The 12,340-nt window shown below is 61.2% G+C and overlaps 1 protein-coding gene across 3 annotated transcripts in view; it reads left to right on the forward strand.

The window, feature by feature from the left end:
• The first annotated feature begins 5,144 nt into the window (after positions 1 to 5,144).
• ADAMTS2 (ADAM metallopeptidase with thrombospondin type 1 motif 2) overlaps positions 5,145 to 12,340 on the forward strand; it is a 224,230-nt gene continuing 217,034 nt past the window's right edge. For 2 of the 3 annotated variants that reach the window (XM_051833770.2, XM_051833771.2), the window contains exons 1-2: positions 5,145 to 5,443; positions 6,453 to 6,847. In XM_051833770.2, the coding sequence (XP_051689730.2) occupies positions 5,296 to 5,443; positions 6,453 to 6,847 (543 nt within the window). In that variant the 5' untranslated portion in view covers positions 5,145 to 5,295. The remainder of the gene's footprint in view (positions 5,444 to 6,452; positions 6,848 to 12,340) is intronic. The other variant, XM_051833769.2, reaches the window with a different exon arrangement.

Below are 12,340 nucleotides of genomic sequence, written 5' to 3' on the forward strand. Positions count from 1 at the left end.
CCTGAGCCTCCATCTTGTTTCTCCACACAAGTGTTGACTGAGCCTGGATCCCCAAGTCTCCAAACTTTAAGGACTCCATCTGTATTTTTTAAATATTTATTTATTTGAAAGTCAGAGAGTGAGAAGGAGAGAGAGAGAGAGAGAGAGAGAGAGAGAGAGAGAGAGAATCTTCCACCAGCTGGTTTACTCCCCAGGTGGCCACAACAGCCAGTGCAGGGCCAGGCCAATGCCAGGAGCCAGGAGAGCTTCATCTGGGTTACCCACATGGGTGGCAGGGGCCCAAACACTCGGGCCATCCTCTGCTACTTTCCCCAGGCCATTGCAGGGAGCTGGATGGGAAAGATAGGCGCCCGTGTGGGATGCCAGCATCGCAGGAGGCAGCTTTACCGGCTCTGCTACAACCCGCTCCCTAAGGACTCCATCTCTCTTGCAGGCAGAACCGGCCCGGTGTGGAACATGGTAGTGAGAAACACTGCTGCCTAAACAGCACCCCGTTTTTGTCTTTTGCCCGCCACAGCTCCCGGTCAGGGCATGTGCTTGGTGGGCGAGGTGCAGGGGAACCTCAAGAAGGAGCTGGAAGGACACCCCTGAAGGCCACCTGGCCAGCACATTCTGTGCGATCAGCATTCCCCTGACAGATTGCTTACCAAGGCCACTGCTGGCCAGAACTCTGCCAGTGCCTCTGACGGGGCCACTGCACCTGCTGTGTGCCAGCCGTGGAGCTGAACAGGGCTGCTGGCGTCCAGCCTCCCTTCCCCCAGCATCAGCAGCCACTCCCGCTGGGTGTGCCCAGCCAGGTCTCTCTGCAGTGGGGCTTCAGGCGCCTGGGTCTTAGGGCTCCCTGTCCTCACTGTCTCTATCTGCTTGGCAGCTCCTGCCAAGGAAGGTGACCTTGTCACAAGGGTAGGAGACCTTCCGAGGGGCTGGTATCTGTGTGGACACAGGGGCCAGAGATGGCTCTCCATGGGCTCCTGATCCTAATGGCGTCTGCTGCCATGTGTGTCCGGGAGGGCAGGGGCCAGGCAGAGACCCCGAGCCACACAGAGAGCACAGGGCCCCTGCCCAGTGACAGTGGCAGCTGGCACAAGACGGGTCCCCCTTCTTCAATCCTGTCTCTGAGGCATGGGTAGGCGACTTGTGACACTCAAGATGACCAGGAAATGGCCCCGTCTCTCTGTGCACACCGCATCCATGGGCAGGCTTAGGGCCTTGAGTCTAGAAGCCTCGTCCTTGTCTTTTTTTTTTTTTTTTTTTTTTGACAGGCAGAGTGGACAGTGAGAGAGACAGACAGAGAGAAAGGTCTTCCTTTTGCCGTTGGTTCACCCTCCAATGGCCGCCACGGCTGGCGCGCTGTGGCCGGCACATCGCGCTGATCCAAAGGCAGGAGCCAGGTACTTATCCTGGTCTCCCTTGGGGTGCAGGGCCCAAACACTTGGGCCATCCTCCACTGCACTCCCTGGCTACAGCAGAGAGCTGGCCTGGAAGAGGGGCAACCGGGACAGAATCCGGCACCCCGACCGGGACTAGAACCTGGTGTGCCGACGCCGCAAGGCAGAGGATTAGCCTAGTGAGCCGCGGCGCCGGCCTCGTCCTTGTCTTAAATTGTCCTCATCCTCCCCCTTCCTCGAGCATTGCACTGTTCTAGATCAGAGCTGTGGCTCCAATGTCTTCAGGGAGCAGTCTGGTAGCAGTGATGAGCAAGAGCAGGTGCGGTACAATAGGGAGTGGTGGGGACTGTGTCAAGTGGAGAGTGCGGGTGAGCCCTGAAGATGCTCAAGTTCAAATAAAAACACATAGGAGTGGGGTGGGACAGGCATTTGGTCTTGTGGCTAAGACCCTGTTAAGAATGTCTGGGGAGTGGCTGACACTGTGGCATAGTGGGTAAAGCCGCAGCAGTGTTGCTGCAGTGTTGGTATCCCATATGGGTGTGGTTCAAGTCCTGGCTGCTCCACTTTGATCCAGCTCTCTGCTATGGCCTGGGAAAGCAGAAGATGGCCTAAGTGCTTGGGCCCCTGCACCCACTTGGGAGACCTGGAAGAAGCTCCTGGCTCCTGGATTTGGATTGGCACAGCTCCGGCCGTTGTGGCCGTTTGGGGAGTGAACCAGCGGATGGCAGACCTCTCTCTCTCTCTCTCTCTCTCTCTCTCTCTGCCTCTCTGTAATTCTCTGCCTTTCAAATGAATAAATCTTTAAAAAGAAAAAAAAAAAAAGAATGTCTGGGTTTCATTCCCAGCTCTGGCTCCTGACTCCTTCCTGGGAACGCAGACTCCGGACACAGCAGTGATGACTTAATAATCAGACTCCCGTCACCTATACGGGAGACCCAGCTTGAGTTGCCCTCTCCTGGCTCCAGGCCTGAGCCAGCCCCCAGCCACTGTGGGCATTTGGGGTGTGGACCAGTGGATGAGAGATGTCTCTGTCTCTCAAGTCAAATGAAACAAAACACACACTGCCCGCATGACACAGGTGTCGCGGCCCTTAGCTTTTGTCTGGGAGACCGACAGTGAGTGAGTGAGTGGTCTGGAGCCGAGGATCCTTGGGGATGTGCATCCTGCCACTCGCCTGGAGGAGGGGAGGGAGGTGCAGAGGCAGAGCAGAGGCCAGGGTGTGCTGGGGGCATTTTCCAGAAGAGGAAGAGGAAAGATGGGAACTCGTGAGGTCTGAAGCAGGAGGGAGCTGTTTTTATTTGCTTACTTATTTGAAAGGCAGATTTACAGAGAGCGAGAGCAAGAGCGAGAGCGAGAGGTCTTCCATCTGCTGGTTCGCTCCCCAAATGACCATAATGCCCGAAGCTGGGCTGATCCAAGGCCAGGAGCCAGGAGCTTCTTCCAGGTCTCCCACATAGGTGCAGGGGCCCAAGCACTTGGGCCATCTTCTTCTGCTTTCCCAGGCCATAGCAGAGAGCTGGATCAGAAGTGCAGCAGCCGGGACTCGAATTGGTGCCCTTATGGGATGCTGGCGCTGCAGACGGTGACTTTACCTGCTACGCCACAGTGCTGGCTCCTGTTTCATTGATTTATCTGAGCAGAGAACAGATGCTGAGGAAGCTGCAAGGTGTCTTCCAGCTCCTCCCTCCCCGCTCCCAGCTCCATGGGGTAACTACGTCTGATTGCATATGTGCCTCACTCACCCACTCAGCCTTGTTGGGGGTCACTTCGGGGAGTGCGAGGATGGTGGTCTGTCATTCATGCCTGCGGAGGCCGAGGGCTCACCGTTCAGTCTGGATGGGAGTCTTTGGAGGCCAGATGTGATATGCAAAGGAACAGCTGCCCGGGGTGACTCAGGAGTGTCAGAGAGATGCACTCCCTTTCCAAAAAAACATCCCAGAGTGTGCAAGATGTTTCAGTTCCGTGGAGAATCACAGACTCACACAGCGGGAAAGTTACTCGTTTTTCATGCTTCTCTCGTCCTTCTGTTTCGTGCTGGTCTGTCTTAACACCTTCGGAACACTTGCTAATCAGTCAGCCGCAGTGCCTTCGCAGGCAGTAGTAGCTACAAGTGGATAACATTTCTTTTTCTTCTCCGTTTTATTTATGTTTGGCAAATGTCTTTGATTTAGGGTGCGATGCTGGCTTCTCCATTTTATAGTGGACACTGAAGTCAATCATTAAGAAATGGTGTCGGGGGTGGCTGGACGCAGCAGGAGAGGGAATGAGGCAGTTCAAAGTGAGCCCCGAAGTAGGGGACACTGCAGGGAGATGACTGCAGGGGTATCCACAGAAGGGATGCATCCCCAGGTTCCAGGACAGCACCTCACTGGACCCAGCTCTGGGCTGCTTGGTGCCCCTCTGCCTTCAAGTCGACAAATGCCACTTTTAGCAGGCAGTCCTTCTGGATGCCGGCTCAGGAGTCATGGCTCTTCTGATGCGCTGGGATTCCAGTTCCAACCTTCTGTCACCAGCAGGGGCATCAGAGGCTAACAAGGGTGGGTGCTTACAGTGAGGGTGCGGTGGAGGCGGAGAAGGGACCTGTAGCAACCCCATGCTCCATGCCCCATTTGCTAAGTAAGAATTCGAGCCCTTGATGGTCACACCTTCCCGTCTCACAAGAAGAGTCAGAAATCTATTTTTTTTATGTGACATCTCACCGTTTTTCAATGTTGACAACAAATGTCCACCATGCCTGGGGGCCAGATCTAGCCTCAGACACTCTCAGGTGAGAGAGAGAGAGAGAGAGAGGAAGAGGGACAATTCCCAGTGACAACGCCCTCAAGTTGCCTTGCCTCACACCCAGGCCCCAGAAGTCACAGCTAGAATGAGTTGTGCAAGTCATGTGTTTCCCCGAAAGACTGGGCCCTCCTGGCCAGCAGGGAGGGGCCTGAGTCATCTCTAGGTCCTCTGGCCCGGGCCAGGGCCAAGGCCAAGGCCAAGGCCCTGGCCCCACAGGCCTAGGGCAGGGTGCAGGAGAAGACCAAAGGGGAAGTGAGGCCGAGATGCTCCTGGGAGGGGCTCGCAGGGCAAGGGACTCCAGCTGGCCAGGGGCCCCGGCAGCAGACCTGCCCCTGCCTGAGCTGAGGCCCTTGGATGATGCTCAGTTGGAAAAGACAATGGGAGCGGCACGGCTAGGAGGCTGGGATGCCACGGTGTCTGCGTGGGAGGCCTTGCTCAGGGGCCCACGGAGGGCAGGGAGGCAGAGAGCAGCTGGAGGATGACGGAACCCTGGCTCTCTCGGGACCGGCAAAAGTTGGTCTTGGGGTAGCCCGGGGAAGCTCACCCCTCCCGCGACAGCATCAGCCGGCCTTGCGGGCCCCCACCCCCACCTCCACGCCCGCGCCCTGTCCCGCAGAGACTGGGTGCACGGCCCGCTCGCCCCACAGCGCTCTGGGTGGGGATGCGCCGGCCGCCGCCTCTCCCTGGAGCTCCCGTGCGCCTTGAGGGCACCGGGAGCGCCCAGCGTGGCGGGCGGTGGGGTTCCCTGGCTGCCCCGGCCCGCGGCGCTTCTCGGCCGCCGCCTCGGGGCGTCTCTGCTCCGCTGCGAGCCCGGCACCGCGGCGGCGGCCGCGCCAAGAAGCGCCGGGTCACCGCAGGCTGAGGCGCCCGCCGCCGCCCTCCCCCTCCGCGCCGTCGCCCGCCCTCCCGCCTCCCTCGCGCGCTAGCTCGCTCGCTCGCCGCTTCCCTCTCCCCGCCTTCCCTCCGCGCTCCCCGCCCTCCCCGCCGTGCCTCGCCTCCTCCGCCCCGCGCCCTGCGGTGCTGCAGCTGCGGGCGGCTCCAGCTGCCCCCAGATGTGGGCTGGGCGGCGCGCGGGGAACTTTCGCGCCGGCTGCGAGTGCGGGGCCCCGGCTGCGGTCCGGCTGCCATGGATCCGCCGGCGGGAGCCGCTCGCCGCCTGCTCTGCCCCACGCTGCTGCTGCTGCTGCTGCTGCTGCCGCCGCCGCTGCCGCTCCTGCTGCCGCCGCCGCCGCCGCCCGCGAACGCCCGGCTCACCGCCGCCGCCGACCCCCCAGGTAGGTGCGGCCGAGTCCCCCAGGCGCCGCGACCCCAGCCGGCCGGCCCCGCCCCGCCGCCCCCTCCCCAGGCGGCGTCCAGCCCGACTTGGGCAAACTCCGCGCGCCCCGCCCGGGGCCAAGTTGGCCAACTTCGGGGCCGGGTTGGTCGCGCAGGGGGCGCCCCGCGGCTCGCCCGGATTTTTCGGGCCGGGGGTGGGGAGCCCGGGCGCACTCGGCGGCTGCCGATGCACCCAGCGTGGAGACCGAGGGCTGGGAAAGCCCTAGGGAGCGCGCAGCCAGCTCCAGCGGGTCCAGGGGAGCCAGGGCGAGGCGGCGCCGGGGCTCGCGTCCGGGGACGCTCTGGCGGCGCGGGGTGCTGAGTGCGCCGCTGTGGGCCCTGAGGCTAGGTTGGGGCGCCCTGTGTGTGGGGGGAACCTGCAGGACCCTACTCCACCCCTCCCTGCCCTCGGGCGCGCGGGGAGAGGGAGCCGGCTGCGGGCTGACCGAGTGCCGGCCGCGGAGGACAGGCCGCCCGTGCCCGGGGGGGCGCCGAGTCCGTGCGGCTCCATAGGCAGCGGTGAGGGCTCTCGGGCCGCGCTGGCGGCCGAGGGGTCGAGGCGCACAGGTAGGGGGCCGCCCAGGCTTGGCTTCCGAGCAGCAGCCCCACGTCCTGCCAAGGACGGTAGGTTCCAGGGGCCGGGGACGCCCTCCTGGGATCGTCCCCTGGGGAACTGTGAAGAGCCGGCGCAGCTCTGGTCCCGACCAAGGCAGGGAGCAGAGCTCTTGGCTGGCAGAGTCCCAGAGGGGAACGGCCCAGGCCCGGGGACGGCGTGGTTCCGGAGCCGGGGCTCTGCCAATGCGCCTTTCTGGCTGCGAGAAAGCCGGGGAAGTGCTGGGAGCTTCCGAGGGGTCGCGGGGCGGAAGGAATGCCCTTCCCCTTGGCTGGGGGGTGGGGGCGGTGTACCGCGCCCGGCGGTGGCCCTGGGGCTCCCAGTCTCCGCGGGTCTAACGTCCTTCCCCGTTGCAGGAGGGCCCCTGGGGCACGGAGCGGAGCGCATCCTGGCGGTGCCGGTGCGCACTGACGCCCAGGGCCGCTTGGTATCCCACGTGGTGTCGGCAGCGACGGCCGGGGCGGGAATTCGAGCCCGCAGGGCCGCCCCGGTCCAAATCCCGGGTCTCCCCGGAGGCAGCGAGGAGGACACAGGAGGCCGCCTCTTCTACAATGTCACCGTCTTCGGCCGAGACCTGCACCTGCGGCTTCGGCCCAACGCCCGCCTCGTGGCGCCCGGAGCCACGGTGGAGTGGCAGGCTGACACGGGCACCACCCGCGTGGAGCCTCTGCTTGGGACCTGCCTCTACGTCGGAGATGTGGCCGGCCTGCCTGCAGCCTCCTCCGTGGCAGTCAGCAACTGTGACGGGCTGGTGAGTGTGCGCTGCCTGTACCTTTCCATTCCAGGGCTTGGCAATGGGTTACCTGGAGTCCCTGGGGAGGACAGAGCCTGAGCTGAGACCACTTCTGCAAGGGCCCCCAAATGAAGGGTTTGGGGAGAAAGCAAGTTATTTCCGATGGTCTGAGCAGGGGTGATTTATGCAGAGGCGGGGCCCGGGTCTCCAGTAGTGCTCCTCAAGTGGCAGAGCGCGTGTCTGTCTGCCTTCTGCCTGCCGGCGGCATGCCGGCGCCTGTGTGTGTAGCACAGCTGAGGTGTGCATTTGCACCCATGTTCTGGAATGTCACTGTGCACTTGTGTCTGGGTGCCTGCATGCCTGGGCCGATGCATGCACCTGCCGTCGTCTCCCTGTCGTGCACGTGTGTGTCTGTGGCTCTCTGCCTGTACGTGCGGAGGAGCGTTGGAGCGTGTGTGACGCGCTGAGGTGGCCCACACCGTGTGTGCTGGCAGGTCAGTCCTGTTTCTGTGCGTGCAGGTGTTGCCAACCCGGGGAGCAGGCCGTGGTGCTAAAATGCCCAGTTAGCTCTCTGCAGCCCCTGGCTGCCCGGGAGCCACTGATTTTATGCTGTGGTTTCCTGTTGAACTCCAGTTACTTATTTGAAAAGTTGGTTTTCTCTCTCTATTTTGAGCCAAGGGGAGCATTTGGAAATGAAGGCTCTAGTTGCCTGTGGGCTGCTTGATCTCTTGGAGGCGGCCCCTGAAGGGCAGGAGAGAGGCTGGTGGCGGGGGAGGGGAGGACTTTTGGGGACTGCCTGGGCCACCCAGCGTTTGACCAGAGCCCTGGGAAGTTCTGCTTCCAAAGGGGGCCCACGGAGACGGTGTCTCAGCATAAGAGGACCTCGGAGGAAGCCCGGATCGATGCTCTGGGAGGAGGCTGACATTGGCGCCTGCTGTGTCCGGCCGCCTAGGGGCCTGGCACGGGCAGAAGCCACTGCAGTTTTCTATTTTGGATTGGGTGTGCGGTGGTCAGGCTGTGCCGGCCGACTTGTGCAGCCGCCCACCGTGGGTTTCGCGGTGACTGCTGCTCAGGGCACTCCTGCTCCCTGCCCCTGCTGGCTGATCCTCAGGCGGCAGGTCCACCCGCTGTCTGCAGGGCTGGCAGCTACACCGCAGCCCCACCACCGCCGCCGCCACCGTTCTTTCTCCGGAGACGCAGGGAATGTCACTTGTTGCTTTGGAAATTCACTGCTTTTGCCTGGAGTTCCTTAGAACCCAGGCACCTTGCAACCAAACTCTAAATGTCCTTGGGTTAAAATGGTGCATCCCTTGTATGCCCTCCTGTCTTGGAGGACATCCCGAATACCTTGTGGGTGAGTCTCAGTGAATTTCCTAAAAATGAATTCCTGGGGACTGAGGGTGAGATGGGGGAGGGGATTCAGCGCGGACAGAGACTGTTGGGGGGCCAGCTCCTAGGCGCTAATTCATTCCTAAGGGAGAGCATCTCAGGGAGGCTTAGCTGTATTCATTCATTTGTTCACTCGTTTGATGATTCATTTGTTCAGCCAGCATCTTCTGTGTTTATCCTTGGCGCTGGCCAGACACGTGGCAGGCCTGGAACAACCTTCAGAGAGCTCCCGTCTGCAGGGTAGCTGAAGGGAGCTGACCAGGGCTTTTGAGAGTAGGCTCCTGGGGGGGCTGTTTGAATGAGCCCTGGAAGAATGGGTTTCCAGCTATCAAAGGCGCACGTTGGCATTTTGCGTGGGGGGAAGAGCGGGTGCAGAGCTACCCGGTGTGAATTGGCCTGGGCAGGACAGGCTTGCGGAGGTGGCACAGGGGCTGAGCAGACATGAGCAGAGGCACAAGACAGAGCACAAAGGGGTGCTGGGGTGGGAAGAGCGGCTGGGCCTGCCTGAGTGGCCTTGGATGCTGCCGACGGATAAGGGCCCGGAGACAGCGGGGTGGCATCGCCCGTTCTCCTTTCAAGTGCGTGTCCGTTTGGGACTTTTTTTTTTCCCACCCTTTAGGTGCCTTTGTGCTTCCAGGCTAGACTCGCTGGCTATGGATTCAGAGCTTTGCGTGCTTGGTGCCCCAGTCCTCCCAGAGGCCCTGTGCAGGGGCGGCGAGCTCAGGTGCGTGCTCCGAGAGGCTGAGGAACTTGCCCAGGGCCACGCAGCCAGTGAGCGTGGGAGTCTGACTGGGTTGTCCAGGCCTGTGCCGCGGGGCTCCCAGCTCTGTGCGGCTGAAAGGTTCTGAGATAAGGTACCAGGAGCAGATAATTCCTGCATGCTCCCTCTCGGCGGGACGGGTGTGTGACCCAGCCAGCAACCCACGCTCCACACAGCCCCTTTCTGCTCGTCCCTGATGCGCGGCTCCGAGCACTGGGCCGGTGAGTCATGCCTGGGGATCCCAGGGAGCTTGCTCACAGGCACGTTCAGACTCAGCGGGCCTGGGGTGAGGCCTGAAGGTCTGCATTTCCAGGAAGCTCCCCAGCTCTCGCTCCTGGCCCCGACGCTGCGCTTTGAGAAGCACGGCTCCAAACCCCGCACCGTGCACCACCAGTCTCTTTGAGCAGAAGGCATCCAGTGGGCAAGCCAGCACGGACAACCTGCCCCTGCCTGCGCTCACCCCCAGGAGACGGAAGGGCATCTCTCAGGTCTTTGAGAGCTTCTGGAATAAAGCAGTTCCTGTGAGCCCCCACGTCTTCCCGCGCTGCCAACACGGATGGGGCCTTGGAAGCCTTTCCTTCTAGAACGCGTGCGGCTCATCTCCAGGCAGAGGCTGCACAGCTCAGGGCACGTGGAGGTCACAGCAGGCAGCCGGGCTCTCGCCTCTTAGGGTAGCACATGTCTGTGTGCAGAGCCGCAGGCCCTGTTAGGTCTGATGTCCTGCCCCTGGCTGGGATACTCCTTTGCTCCTCTGTTTGCCTGGAACTGAGACATCCTGGCGTGTTTCTCTGCTTTAAAAGCAGGCAATAGTCCCTGTGTTTGCTGTGCACAGCGGTCTTCTGATCCACTCCTACAGGAGGTTCTCATGTTACCCTGTCCGTCTGGGTCCTGGGACAGAAAACTCGAGTCAAGTGAGTCTAAACAGAAAGGGGAAGTTATTCTTTCACCTAATGATGAGTCTTAAGGCATGGTTGGATCCAGGTGCTCCTGCCAGGTCATTAGGACCCTTACCACCTCTTGCCTCTGCCTTCTTAGTGTTGGCTTTGCTTTCAGATGGAGCCCTTGGTGGCGACTGACGGGTCCCAGGAGAGCCGGGCTGGTATCTTATTCTGAGGCTAAGCTATGGTCGGGATGATGCAATAAGAATCAGGGCATGGGGCTTGCAAAATCCCACAGACTGCGAGAGCAGGAGGCGCTGCTCCCTAAAGTGATAGGAGGTTGCTTTTGCCGGAAGTCGGAACCCCGGGCCAGCCAAGACACATGTCCACTGGGGATCAGGCAGAGGTGCCGAGGCGGGAAGCGGCACGGGACGACGGCTTCGCGGCGCTGCCCTGCAGTCTGCTCTGGGGAGACTGGCAGGTGCAGAGCTCCTGTGTTCTCCTGCAGTCACCAGGCAGATGCTGCTCGGGCGCGTCCCGGGGCGGGGCTGTGATCTGCCCTTTCGCGGTGCATGAGGAAGAAGGTAAAGCAGTGTGCGCCTGCGCCTCGCCGAGGAAGAAGGTAAAGCAGTGTGCGCCTGCGCCTGCGCCTCGCCACGCTGCACAGGAGTTTCCTCCTATCTCATGGGCCGCCCGTGAGGGAGCCCGTGTCACGTCATTTTTGCAGGCTCATTAAAAACCCACTGAGCAGCCTCTTGGCGTAACCGTGAGTGCCCCTGCTGCGTGCCGGGCTCCCTGCTCGCCTGGCTGAGTCTTCACAACAGCCTGTGGAGCAAATCCTGCTGTCATCCCCATTCCACAGACGAATAAACCGAGGCTGGCCCAAACCTTGAAGCCAGGATCTGAGCACGCACCTGTCCATTGCCAAGGCTGTCTCACGGCATTTCATTGCCCTGTTCCGTGTGCCAACAGCCTGCATAAGAAAGACAGCCACATTTCTTGACAACGTTTCCTACCTTCCCTGGTTGGCCGCTGGCGACCTTCCCCGTCAGGGAGAGGGACACGGGAGCGGGCCTGGTGGCTGAGTGGCCATCGGACCAGTAGGTACGGTTCGGGCTGTTGATCCTGGTGGCTGACCACAGTGGGGACTCTGTGCGACAGAAGCAGCCCTGCCCCTTTTCTGCCTCCCCCTTGGGGCAGCGCTGGGGGCCTGCCTGGTCTCTCTGGGCTGGGCACCAGCAAGGTTGTGACCTCCAAGGCTGGCCCGATCCTGGGGCCTGAGGAAGGAGGTGTCCACTGTTCCCTGGGTGCTCAAGACAGTTCCCACGGCCCCCGGGGTGTGGCTGTCACTAGGTCGGGGCAAGGTCTCATGGGGAACAGGACGTGGGGCTGCTGTCTCTTGGGCTGCGGCTCCCCTGCCAAGCATCCCTCCTGGCTGGGCACCTGCCTGGCGTTACATCGCTAAGGGCCTCAGAGGGAGGTCGTGAGTTGGTCAAAGGGACCCAGAAGAGTAGGCTGTTGCTTTCAAGTCCACACACTCTGGGCTGCAGTTGGCTTAGATGCCAGCTTGGGGCAGGTGCAGGGTGCCTGGAATTTGCAGCTGCCCTTCCCAGAATCCTCCTTTCTCTCCTCCAAAGAGGGGCTGTGGGAGCTTCAGGTTGGATGGAGCTGGGGCACCTGCTTAGCCTCTGCTGTCAGCGATGTACACACTCACCTAGGGTGGTCTTCACCAATTCGTGTTCAGTTTAAATGACAGAAAACCAGCTCACACTGGATGAAGCAAACAAGGGACTTCCTGGGCACAGTTGACTGGAGGTTCTGAGGAGTGTTGGCTTCAAGCATGGCTGGGTCCAGAGGCTCAGGCCATACTGTCTGTCTTTCAGTCCTGCCGCTTTATTTTAAACATTTATTTATTTGAAAAGCGGAGCGACAGAGGGAGGGAGAGCGAGCGCAAGAGTGAGCCATCTGCTGGTTCACTCCCCAGATGGCTGGGCCAAGCCAAAGCCAGGACCCAGAGCTCCATCTGGGTCTCCCATGTGGGTGGCAGGGGCCCACGCACTTGGGTCATCTTCTGGTATCTTTCCAGGCACATTAGCAGGGAGCTGGATCAGAAGCAGAGCAGCACCCTGATATGGAGTGCAGGGGTTGCAAGTGTTAGCCTAATTGGCTGTGCCACAACGGTGGCCCCTCTGTGTCCATGTTTCAAGGTGCCCTGCATCCTCTGGGGACCACCAGCAGCCCCACTTCTAACTTGGCTTCCTAGGAGGCAGACTCTGAAATGGCAACCTGGGTGACACAGGCAAGGGTCCTGGGGCAGGGTCTGATGGGCCTGCCTGGGTTACTGGCTCACCCTTCAGTCACAGGCTGTGCTGTAGGCCTGGTGTGGACCTCACCTCTCGCCCACATTTGGGGCTCAGGGTGAGGGTCAGGCCCCTGACTCAGGAATGGGAGGGGCTCTGGCACACAAGCAAAGGGGAGGGAAGA

Source organism: Oryctolagus cuniculus, chromosome 6, assembly GCF_964237555.1.
Source record: "Oryctolagus cuniculus chromosome 6, mOryCun1.1, whole genome shotgun sequence".
Classification (NCBI taxonomy): domain Eukaryota; kingdom Metazoa; phylum Chordata; class Mammalia; order Lagomorpha; family Leporidae; genus Oryctolagus; species Oryctolagus cuniculus.